The 12,995-nt window shown below is 34.3% G+C and overlaps 1 protein-coding gene across 1 annotated transcript in view; it reads left to right on the top strand.

Annotated features, from left to right (window-relative positions):
- Positions 1–12,995, top strand: part of LOC144427341 (phosphatidylinositol 4-kinase type 2-alpha-like) — a 25,546-nt gene extending 12,551 nt beyond the window's left edge. The window contains exons 5-11 of the mRNA XM_078116415.1: positions 5,047–5,206; positions 7,495–7,695; positions 8,685–8,816; positions 9,609–9,762; positions 10,157–10,342; positions 10,770–10,903; positions 11,437–12,995. Of these exons, the coding sequence (XP_077972541.1) occupies positions 5,047–5,206; positions 7,495–7,695; positions 8,685–8,816; positions 9,609–9,762; positions 10,157–10,342; positions 10,770–10,903; positions 11,437–11,673 (1,204 nt within the window). The 3' untranslated portion in view covers positions 11,674–12,995. The remainder of the gene's footprint in view (positions 1–5,046; positions 5,207–7,494; positions 7,696–8,684; positions 8,817–9,608; positions 9,763–10,156; positions 10,343–10,769; positions 10,904–11,436) is intronic.

The following is a 12,995-nucleotide window of genomic DNA, read 5'->3' as shown; positions in this document are numbered from 1 at the left end:
TACTAAACACGGCGACTTGGTGATGGTGATGCAGGTGTTGAACGCAATTGTTAATATTATAATAAAATGATAATCGTGTCCGGTGTACCGTATGCTACGCTTTTATAAGACGTTGCTAAGTGTGATCGTTACTGGTATTGCTATATTAGGTTTGTTTCCATCAGACTTTGGGAGTCAAATTTACTAGATTATAACCTGTAGTGCAGTGTTTCCCAATCGAGGAAGGATTTCTTCTTAATAGTGAGGAACTACTGAAATTATTACTTTGTATTTGGTATAATTTCAGTGAAATTGTTTAGTTATTTAGTATTATTGTAATACTGAATTTATGCACAAATTTTAAACTGTTCAAATTGTGCAAAAGTCCCAGGATGAGTTGTGTTTAATGATTCATTATAGATTGAGAAAATGACAGAAACAGTTTTTATCCATACCTAAGGAGGAATAATGAGCTTAAAATGATAAAAGCCTCTGGAATAAGCGCTTGTAAGTTGTAGCATTAACAATGACTCGGGAGAACTAAATGTTATCTCGATATTACCCCACTACAAATTTTTTGATCTGCCAAGAAAATAGATATGAGCTGAAATATTGAAAAAAACTCATGCTTGGCCATACATACTAGTGAGCTATTTCAATTTAGGGCGTATCAAATTACATGAATTGGAATGTTGACAGAAGGTTTGGTCATATTATTCCAGTCAAGCATGACGATGTACTCTCTGTACTTCTGATAAACAATATTTCTTGGTTTTGTCAGTTTTTATGCCTTACTAGATAGAATATATTATAAGATGTGGATATGTACTGGAAATTAAAGACTTGGATTTAAATAATTTTTCATGTCATTGAGGACACAACTTCATAATGCCAGGTAGTCCGACAGATCCTATTATTCCTGACAAAAGGTAAATATAATATTTTTGATATGAAAAAATTCATTTTAGGTGGATTTCGTAATGTATGCTTATTTTTAAAGATTACAGATAACAAAAATTAAAATGGCATTAGTTTTGTAAATGTTTAGATTAATCATGGCTATTGTTAGGTTGGCATATAGAGAAGGATTTTCATATTTATTCGGGAGAGAAGAATGCTAATAATAAGGCTCAATCATATGGCATCTTGTGTCCATATGAGGTACAGTATTAGTCAACCAGATATTTGTTTCTGATGCATGGACTCCATGGCGGATTGAGGAAACTATAGCCATGAGTCAGGGAAAGTCCATCAATCCTCTCCATCTTGGTTATTTCCTACAAGGTTCGAAACCCACCCATAGCAATATGCCAGTCGAGTGCATTTTAGGCATTATAATATGCTATATTACATTATTATTGATAGAATTTCGACTTTAAGTCCAATATAGCCATTCCATTGTTTTGCTAATAAAGATGAAATGCTTTTACTTTCATAAATGCTTACACATGCTATGACAATGAAAAATTTGGTCAATTCTGGAATATACCGGTAGATTATTTTGACGCCTCACGCTCGAGTTATTACTGGTTGTTCGTGCTTTATAAATAGACAAGACGAAAAGACATAATGTCTTGTTTATATTTATCTTAGTATAACAAATTATCTTTAACATAGATTGCTTGCCTTACAAATTATACAAAACATGAAATTTCCATTTTTTATTGATTGATCATTTTTATTTCCATATAGGAAAGTTAGACACTCACTTGACTTTAGGTTTAAAGACAAGAGCCCTTGACGTCTGGTATCAAAGCTAATATTGATTCTAATTGTAAACCATGATGATCACAATTTACAGTTCACCAAACATGGCATATAAATAATTTGAAACAAATCATATTTTATTATCCGTGGCCACCCAAAACAGTAATGTCTTGGCCAAGAAGGTGTGTCAGAATTTAACTAACATATCTTGGTATGTCGGGCTTTTCGGTAAAAAAAAATTTGCAACATGTTGAGTCATAACGCTCTATACAAATATATCGCGGAACTGCTACACGCATACCGTTTCCTTTAAGCGCTGTGCTGTATTGAAATCAGAGCAGGGAAATGCGTATTTGCAGTCTTTTGCCACTATTGTGCTGTTTTGGTGTTGAATTACTTGTCTGTATTAACTAGCAATGGTAGAAGTTTCCCAACTGTCAGCAGACAGACTAATACAGTTTGGTTAAATTAGGCTTTTATTTTAGTAATATTTAGTATTCTGACGATTGAGAAGGGAAATTGTTGAATATTATTGGCTGTTTATGAAGAAAATACTGATTGTCACGTCCTATAGTTGGGTATTATCAAATTTTTATCAAAATTGAAATTGGAATATATTGATTTTAATTCAGATAACATAAAAGTCATGGTTCCACTTCCACAAGGAACGTAAATTTTGCTTTTATACCAACATAATTATGTATTCCCCAATCATATATCTTCAAATATAACAATTTTGAATTTGACTTACCGTACTTGTAAAGATATCTGTAGCCAGCTTTGTAAAGATTATCATAGGCAAAAATGTTGTTCTGGTATCAGTATAAAATGATTTAGAATGTTAAGCTATCCTGGTTTGGTGGAACCCTTCTGCTTATATCATATTATCAATATACAGAAATGCTATGGCAGGATATTCCACCCATGGTAATAATTAACAGCATATTGGCGAGGCTACTCCTATATATTATTACCTAACCAAACAATAATGACGTGTGGAGTTGATAGCATGGCGGTTATTGTTTCATTTCGCTCTCTATTAGTTGAAATATTCTTTAATAACATACTGCAGTTTAATAATTTGAAGGATAAAGAAATGATGGAAATTTTTAGTTTTTGTTATGAAAGTTATGGATGTTAGCTATTTACCAGCATGATTATCAATAGGCTTGAAATTTTGACGACTAGGTCTCACAAAAGTAATCAATTGCGAAAGTATGAATGAAATATTTTTGTATTGTTAGTCGAGTACGTTATTATAAAATGGGTTATACAGTCAGTGTGTATGATTAGTATGTGCGAATAGTTCTGGCGGATCGGCTGAAAGAAAGGTTTAAAGAAAGCTGATGGTTCATATGTCATCAACCTTTGTAGAAAAATATCGCTCCATGCAAGACACAGAACCATTACATCGGCAATCTATATTACCGACCGATTTACTTTTTGTGGATGATTATAAGGATTTCAGGTATATATTATTTTCATTTGGAACACTTGAACTTCTGTTTTTGTATGATCGTACCCAAAAGTTAGAGTAATCTAGGATGCTTCGCTCAAAAGTTAGTCTCTGTAGAATATGTTTCAAATGACCTTGGTTCTTTTTTTGGTCATCCATGCAGCCCACAAGGAACATTTTTGAGTGGTGTGCAGCCCCAGAAACAAGTTTTTGATTTACGTTAATCTGGTATGTGTGAGTAATTCCAATCCCTTTGCGATGCAAAACCTTTCCCCGAGTCTAATTTATCATCTATGCCTGTGATGTCACAATTCTCAAACTGCGAAACGAACAACGCATGTCATAAGATCAATAACCAAAGTTTTTGTGCTTGAAACTACAAGAAAGCCTATGTTAGATAAAGGTGCAGCCCGCTGTTTCACCCAGTTATTTGTATCTGCCCTTCTGTATTAAAGGTCGCACTCCCCTACTGTAGATATACCAAGTGATTAAAGCGTATACTGTATATTTTATTTTCCCTGTGTTTAATACCTTTCAAAACGGCAGAATTTGAAATTTAGATAGTATGGATTATGTCTAAAATCAAGAATCGATTCTGTCAAATTTGCATGAATTTGGAAATGTTTTTCTTAATAACATTGGTGTTATTCAGTTTCGTAATGTGTAAAATATCACTGCATCATTAGAAACAGTATTTGCTTCGTTGCTGGGTTAGGTCTAAGGTATTATATTTGAACCATGATTATATTCTGAATTTGGTCATATTAAACGGAGAGAGAACATTGATTTGGAGCTGCAGAAAGTTGTGAAAAGCAGTAATTAGATGGGTGTCTGAATTTTTTTTACAAAAAAATGGTCCTCGATGAAAAAAAATAGGCTATAAGAAGATATCTTTAATTTTGTATTCCTAATGCCAACACTTGTATTTGAACTGTAATCAACCGAGATTGAAATGAGATATTTCCTGTTTTATCTTATACTTAAATTGTGGTTCTGTTGAATTTTTGTTGTATCATGTAGTTTTAGTCATCTCATTTCAGGTTTTGTGTTGCCACCAATCAACTAATAGGTAGGCATTGTACGAGATTTGTGAAGGGATATTCAAATAAGAAAGTCAAAATGAGATCAGCCCCATCTTTCTGGAATATCAATAATTTAGAAAATGGTATTTAGTACTTACTAAAGCTTTTAATTCTATGAAAAACAATAATTTAACATCATGACACAAATCATTGAAACACTATCAACTAAGTAATATATCCATAGGCTTGCTTCTATATATTTTTGACAACGATAGCCCATAATAGTATATATTTGATTCTGGTGTTTTTAGTTAGAGCAGTATTCGAAGTCTTTGCTAACCATGTTATGATATGTGAGTGATAGAATGAGTGGTTGGCGCATCATCCCTAATCATTGTTTCTCAGACTCAAGCCCCTTGAGCAGGCTGCAGTTGGGTTATGTGAGGGCATGAGCTAAAGCTCCGAAGCATTTGTGATGACTGTTTTATTTTGAAGTCATTTGAGTATGACTTGTCGAATTCTCGACTGTAATGCTTTTGTCTATTGACTTTCTTATTATTAAATGTGGGGCACAAAATAACTGATGGAAAATCGAACTCAGAAAAGAAAAACCAGTCATTTTTATAGAAGAACTTGTCGAGTATAAAATTGCTTGTCGAGAGACTTGGTCAGAGTAAAGATGTAAATTTTTATACCTACATGAATACAACTTTACTTTTTTAAAGTTTTGTTTTCAGCAATACTTTTGGGAATGTAATGTACAAGTTAAAAGTATTTTTTAAAATGAACCAATTCTTGTACTCTCATGCTTGTTCTCTTGTTTATGTGATCCTGTTAGAGAGAAAAACCGTTGCTAAATATCCCCATTTTGTTCTTTTACAGTCGGAGTCGAGCAGATTCAGAATTCATCAATGATTTTCCAGATGATCGACAATTCCACGATTTAGTACGAGCTGCAGAACTTGCAATCGATCGTTTGATACTACCTCAGCGTATATCGCAGGGCTCAAGCGGAAGTTATTTCGTCAAAAATGTTGATAGTGTAAGATATCTCTCTTTTGTAAAGTAAATTTATATGTTAAACCTGATTTCTAGTTTTGATTGAATGTATGTACCGGTAACCTGTTTCGCAAGATGTCAAAGGAGTAAATATGTCTACGCCAGTATCTGATAAATTTGGTATTCTAAGATTTTGCCTTGTAAGTTACCGGTATCAAATTTTAGAATATCACATACTTACTTTTAGCAGCAAAATCATTTCACTTTCAAACAGAATTTCAATTTTTCTTTGTGTATTTTTATTTTTTTGTAATAATGTTTGAGACTTCGACTGCTGTTCTGACCAAAATTACCAGAATGGACATATAACATTATGGATTATCTTTGTCATATATATATATATAGAAGCAAGCCTATAGGCATACTGCTTAGTTTATGGTTTTCAATGATTTTGTATCATGATGATAGATTATTGTTTTTCATAAAAGAATTGGAAGCTTAGGTACCAGATACCATCTTCTAAATCTAATAACATTCCAGGAAAATGGAAGATGACACTGACCTTATTTTGTTTTTTTCAATGATTTTATTTAATATGTAGAACTATTTCCTCTGGATCTGCCTAAAATTGACCATTAGGGCTGTCCAAGCGAACCAAATATTCGAAATCGAATCGAATCGCAAATTATTCGAATCGTTTTTCGGCTAATTTTCGAATCGCTAAAATTAGGTACCTGTACATAAAGCGGAAACCACCTTTACGGGATGTTTTTTATCGGGCAAGCGGCGGCGCTCCGAGCTCAGACCACTCTCGCTCCCCGCTTAATTGGTTTCCCGATATTTCTCTCGCCTTCATTTTGTGATAAACATGTCATTACTAATGCCCGCCCGGTGGCACGTGATTAGCCATTTCATGCATGGTCATCATAACAAGGTATAATTGGTCGTGACGTTTTTGAGAGAGAACAAGGAGAAAAAGGAGACAATTTAGAAAACGATAGTTCTATAAATAGAATCGATTTGAAGCTGTTGAGTTAGTTATCATAGGAACATGGTACAGGCAACTCAAAGCTGAAACAGGTGTTTTGGGATCCTTATGATGGCAATACCCTCTTTGAATGGAATTTGTAATTTCTTATGATGGCATTACTGTATTATCCATCTATATACCAAGACAAATAATTGCACTCTTGCATTTTGATGGCTGTTAAACACTAACAATATTATAGTCGTCAAATAATATTGTCATCAAACTAGCTTGGAAATTTTAAATGCAATTTTGAACTTTAGCAACAGTTTTATCTATATTGATGGCTGTTATTATTTTGCTGAAATTTACACAAAAATACATAAGACTACTGAATAGGATTTAAATAGCATCTACAGGCTTAACATGTCCTATTAAAACTGAATCCATCAAAATTGAGATTGCAATTTTTGAATAGTGCAATTTTTACTCTTAACACTCAACAGTTTTCGAGACCCAAATTTTCGAGTCCTCCAATTTTTTGACCAGTTCATACAAGCGTGTGATCTCCTTTCATAAATCTGAAAACATTGTATTGCAAAATACCAGCAGTAAGTAAGATGAAACTGCACATACGTTACCACAACATCGAAGGGCAGGCGTTTATTGTATAATATAGATAGATTTAATATTGCGCAATAATATTCGATTATTCGGTTCGATTCGGCGAAAATATTCGATTCGATTCGAATCCAAAAATTATACGATTTTGGACAGCCCTATTGACTATCCTCTCATAAATCTCGGAAGAACAGTCATAATAATCTCGATTACCTACAGAGTATAACGTTATACTCTCTATCGTTATTGCAACTACTGGACGGATTAATTTGAAACTTAGAATATTTGAAGGTGGAAGCAGTTTTTACAAGGCTAATACTTTTTTAAAAAAAATTTTGACGCTTATCGCTACCAGACCCGATAACTTCACTCCAAATTTTGCTGTCCATTTTATTAATTTGTAGGAACACCGCTTTGACAAATTGATTTTCATGTCCATACAGTGGCGTGTCAAACTTTTCTGCTTCCCGGGGCGAGTTTCTTATAATGCTGCCCTAACTTCCAAAATAATTTGGGGGATAAACAAATTATAGAACAAATAAATTAAAAGTCAAGTAAGAGTAAAATGTTTGTAATGTTATATTATTATTTAAATCATCAAACTAAGCAACAAACTCATCCCTACAACGTGTTGGGGTGGCTGCCCCTTTGACACCCCTCTAGACACGCCACTGTGTTCATATATTTCAGTAGCATTCTCTTGTTTTCAATACAATCATTGTAAAATATCGTTTTTTTTACAGAAAACAATTGGAGTATTCAAACCCAAGAATGAAGAACCTTATGGACATCTCAATCCTAAATGGACAAAATGGATGCATAAAACATGTTGTCCGTGTTGTTTTGGACGAGGATGCTTAATACCTAACCAAGGTTACCTTTCGGAAGCTGGCGCTTCTCTCGTTGATGAGAAATTAGGATTGGCAGTTGTTCCTAAGACAAAGGTAGTTGCATTGTTCATGTCAATATAAAATTGGTTATATTCTATGTACTAAATTCGATACTCCCGTAGTGTGTGTACCTGGGCTAATACCCTCATATATTTTATTTTATTGAGTCGTAAGATTATTTTATGTCATGTCATGAGTGAAGTCAGTCCACGAGTCATTCGTATTAGCAAGCTGTTGTTAAACTGTTTTCTTACATTCGCCTTTTCTTAGTTTAGTAATTTAACCATTTCCCCGAGTATCGGTTCTCTACATAATACAACATATTGGTACGTACATTTCTGGAGCGCCCTAAATTCTTCGTTTTAGTAGGAGTAATGTAAAATACTTCCATATGAAATTTTTTCATTTTTACATTTAATAATCTGCCAGACAAAAAATAGATTTCATTCTGACATGTATAGTATGTTTTGAAACATATGTGGATGGAATGTAAATATTTAAAACAAAGTAATGTGAATATCAAAAAGGTTCCATTACATTTGAACCCATGTACATTTGAACCCATGGCAATTGTACCTGTATGCTATTGCTCCTATGGAATTTTTTTGTTTTTTGAATAGTTGAACCCACACTAACCCTAACTCATGGGTTTTAGCACCCGCATATAGATTGAACCCGTGGATATACACATGGGTTCAAATGTACGTGGGTTCAAATGTACGGTCACCTATCAAAAATAATGAGGGTGAGATTAAATCTGACAAAAATTTTTATTTTCAATTAGCTTCATGCCCCCTTGAAAATTGTCTACACCCCCCTTGTGGGGCAGCGCGTCCCATCGTTTCAGGTCCACTGCTCCAGGATGTTCTTGAATAATTTGCATTTTGCTATCTCCAGCAAACTTTCACTGACTGAAAAGCAATTCACTTTTCTTGGTCTTATTCACATCTTTACCTCAAACAAACATTTCCTTCTAGATATAACTTGCTAAATTTCTTACATCAATGGTAATGTAATTAGTAGTCTTTGTTCCTTTTGAACAGGTCGTCAGTTTTGTCAGTGAAACATTCAATTATAACGCAATTGATCGAGCGAAAACAAGAACGAAAAAATATACTTCAGAACATTTTCCAACTGTGGGCAAAAGATTTCATCGCATTGGATTACCACCGAAGGTAGAGAAATTATATTTATTGTTTGGTAGTTATAAAGATAAGGATACTAAGTTGTGTACCCATATCGTATTCTACCCATCGGCAATTATTGGCACATAATCCTTAATGGTAGGTAGCTCTTGGCAATTCAGTGTTTGCTCGTAACTTTGCTTAGAGATGATTCTGTCCTATTTCTGAATGAGTAAATTCGCTCATGAGCAAAAAGTAAGAAATCTGCATGTAGTGTTTTTCACATGACTTGAACATTTTGACTTTATTAATTCTGAAAATGTATTTTTCAAAGACGTTCCCATCTTCTGCCTCAAACAAGGCTTGATACGACCACTGTTATGATACTAATCTAAAAATTTTCGAATTTGTGTAAGTTTACAGTTTTAGACATTCCGTGAAGTGGTAGGCATGGTCTAAAGTAGAGGTGCAACAGGCGGCCCGCAAGCCACAACTTGGCTTGCCAAGCCATAACTTGGCTTGCCAAGCCATTTAGTGTGGCCCTTGTCAACAAAAATGTTGCAGACCCCGGGCTCTTATCATGGGGTCTTCGACTCCAGTTGAGAGAAATTGAAGACCAAATTTTGATAACGAAAACCTTTGCGTATGCACGCTTTCTTCAATTGTCTGTTGGGAATGCTTAGTCAGTTAGATGTCATTTTTCTGTCAGAAATTCTGTTTATAACCCAAAGAGTTCTTAATTTTGGGACTCCTGGCTGTTTAAAACGACGACTCAGACTTTGCATTCTGCTCTTACTTGCACTACTTATGTCTGTGTTTTGATGTTTTTTTTTCATTTTTCAGGTTGGATCGTTCCAAACATTTGTAGAAGGATATAAAGATGCTGAATTTTGGTTGAGAAAATTTGATAATGAACCCCTTCCTGACGATACAGAAAAAACGTTTCAATTACAATTTGAAAGATTAGTTTGTTTGGATTATATTATCAGGAATACAGGTCTATTAAACAAACTTTAAAACCATCCGCTCAATGTCGTTTCTACTGTTGTTGTGTTTTCAATGGCAGATCTCATATCCCGGGTTAAGAAATCATGATCTAGACCAGCGGTGTGCAACCCTTTAATACAAGAGGGCCAAATACAAATAAATTGGTAAAACCGTGGGCCACACTCGCTTCACACAAGCTAGCTGTTGGACTCGGGTATGGGCTGTGCAATGCAAAGGGATTGCAATTACTCTCACGTACCAGATTAAATAAAATTGAAATCTTGTTTTGTGGGCCGCACACCATCAAAATTGGCACTTCTCTGGGAGCTGCTCAATTTTTTCTTGTGGGCCGCAGTTTGCACCACCTTGATCCAGACTATTCATATTTTTCTTTTCTTTCGTAGATCGTGGCAATGATAACTGGTTGATCAAATATGATGGACCGGATATTGAAAATGAAACAATGGATGATGGAGAAGGTGGATCTATGGACAAAGACTGGTCGATTGTTGGACGGGCAAATGTTACTGTAGCAGCTATTGACAATGGTCTTGCATTTCCATTCAAACATCCAGACCAATGGAGAGCATGTAAGTTGCAGTGGATGGCCAAAACTGGTTAATCTATTATTCTAAATACATTTTAACACAAGAGTGTTCATGTGCCCAAAACCCGGCTCGGCAAGCCATTTAGAAGTCAACACTCAGATTTTTCCCCATTAGGCATAAAATCCTAAAACGAAAGTTGGTTTGAAAAGACGCTCAGATGGGTAAAAATACATTGCTCTTGTCGCTTGTCGAGGCACACTATTATTGTATATTTTTGTTACTTGCATTGAAACTTATCCTTGATTTTTGTGTTTGATTTATGATCGAACTGAAACATCCCAGAGACTTTTACTGAGACTGTGATTGGCAACACATAACTGTTAAATGATAAATGACGGTTAAAACCACATAGGCGTGTCAATGTTTGCAAGCAGTTCGTTTAATTGTTTATATACACTTCATCATACAGATCCTTATCACTGGGCATGGCTTCCACAAGCAAGTAAACCTTTCTCAGATGAAATAAAAGATCTCGTTTTACCAAAAATATCGGATTTGAACTTTGTAGAAAATTTAACACAACAACTTCATGAACTATTTTCTGTAAGTGCAACTTGGTATAATATTTCTTAATTAAGAGTATGAAAGTTATTTACCCTATTTCCTGATATTAGAAATTTTGTTATGGCTTCCATTGCAATGAAATCGCCAGTAGAGCCAAACAGCTTATTTTATCCTAGTCCAGTGGTGTCGTCTATCCCATCTTCTTGTGACTTTTTTTGATTGATATGAAACACTTTTATACTTAAATTTATTGAAAATTGAAAGCAGTCATAACCATGAAAAATAAGTTAATGTTTGGAATCTTGATTCAAATCTTTCCGGGTAAAAAAAAGTGTCTGACCAACTTTCCACACGTTAAAGTATTACTGATTAGAATTAGGCACTGTTGCGGTGTCTGGAAAACATCCATTGATACTGAAATGGGAGGAAGGTCATGTTGCTATCAGAATTCCTACTGTTTGCTCCTCTCATGCTAACCGAACCTCTTGACGAAAAAGTTTAAAATTTTTCTAATGCTTTTATTTTCTCATAATTTGACCCAAATATAAACAATTTTTTTTGTTCTTTTGCAGCAAGACAAAGGCTTCGATAACAGCATGTTTGAACGGCAAATGTCTGTTATGAGAGGACAAATGTTGAATCTCAGTCAAGCTTTGAAAGACAATAAAAACCCGGAATCTCTTGTTCAAATGCCCCCTGTCGTCATCGAAAAAACTAACGAACTAACGTTAGGTGGCAGATTACGGTCAATGACAGATCACTTTACACAACGTTTTCATAATAGAAAGCCGTTTTTCAGTTGGTGCTGATTCAAATTTTCTGAGATTTCTTTCTTCATTGACAAATATTAAATCGGATGAGTCTTGCAACCTGTTTATTGGGCATATTTTTGGTCGATAAGCTTTGGTTCTGAGTCTATGCTTTTGAGTATCTTGCCATATTTAGTAAAATGTCCTGCATTGATCTTTGTGAAGGGTAAACGATAGACAGATCATAAGCTGGCAATCTGGCGAGTTCTACAATGTCCAGATAAAGCAATGATATTGAGGTAAAAAAGTTGGCGAATATCTGCAGAAAATTATGGATTGACTAACTATTAACATTGAAAACTTCAACATATTTCAAATTTTGTAAAAAACGGGGATCTATGCAAATGGTCAAAAATTTCTGTCAAAAGTTTAGTCTGAAATGTACATTTTATTAAACTTCAAAAACGTCACAAGTTGAGCCTATGTGATACTATATAAATAATGTTTTATGTCAAAGTAAAAAGTTAGGTTTGTATTGGGATTTTGTTGTACAATGGATTGATTCTACAATGTGCGGATTCATGGTTTTATTGCATTCGAACATCAATGTATAGTCGTTTTTAGGTCAAGCAAGAAGCAACCTATAAGAGGTTTGACTCTAGAAATGGTAATTTGTCAACTTGGAAGTATCATTATAGATATATTGAAGTGCAATGCTGTTTTTTCCTTTGTATGCATTTTCTTTGTAGAATATGCTTTAATTTATTTTTGTGATTTTACCATTTTGTTACATTTGAGATGATTTTTCATTCGAGTGGGGTGAAAATTCTGGATGCTATGTTTTTCAAAATGATACTTCGTAACAACTTTAACAAATGTACATACAAAGACATTAATAACACTGATTACTGAATGGTTTGTATCCTTTACCCTTCCCGCACATTGCGATAACGTAACATTACCTTTCACATGCTTTTTGAACTATTAGAAATTGAAAGGTATATTGGGTTTTTGTGGCTAGCTTATAACAATAATTTCAACTTTTTTGGATTCATTTATTTTTTTTCTTTCTTGGAGGGGGGGGGGGGGGGGATAACATTTTCTTATATGTGAACGATGGAATATATTTAAAAAAACGTTCAAGTAGGGACCATATGTGTGTTATAAAAAAGATTAATCCATCTCACACTCGTGTTTTAGTTAAGACGTGATTGTCTGGATGTTCTCGCACTTTTTTCTCAAGTATTTTGCACTCGGTTGTTGGATCTCATTGAAGCTATTCTTCTTTTTCGTTATGTCATAACATCCATCTATTTTTTGTCTAACAAGATGATATTTGATTGTTTTTTTCTGTGGCAAATAAAATCTATTGTAGAGTGGTA

Source organism: Styela clava, chromosome 9, assembly GCF_964204865.1.
Source record: "Styela clava chromosome 9, kaStyClav1.hap1.2, whole genome shotgun sequence".
Classification (NCBI taxonomy): domain Eukaryota; kingdom Metazoa; phylum Chordata; class Ascidiacea; order Stolidobranchia; family Styelidae; genus Styela; species Styela clava.
This window is presented reverse-complemented; position numbering and strand designations above follow the sequence as displayed.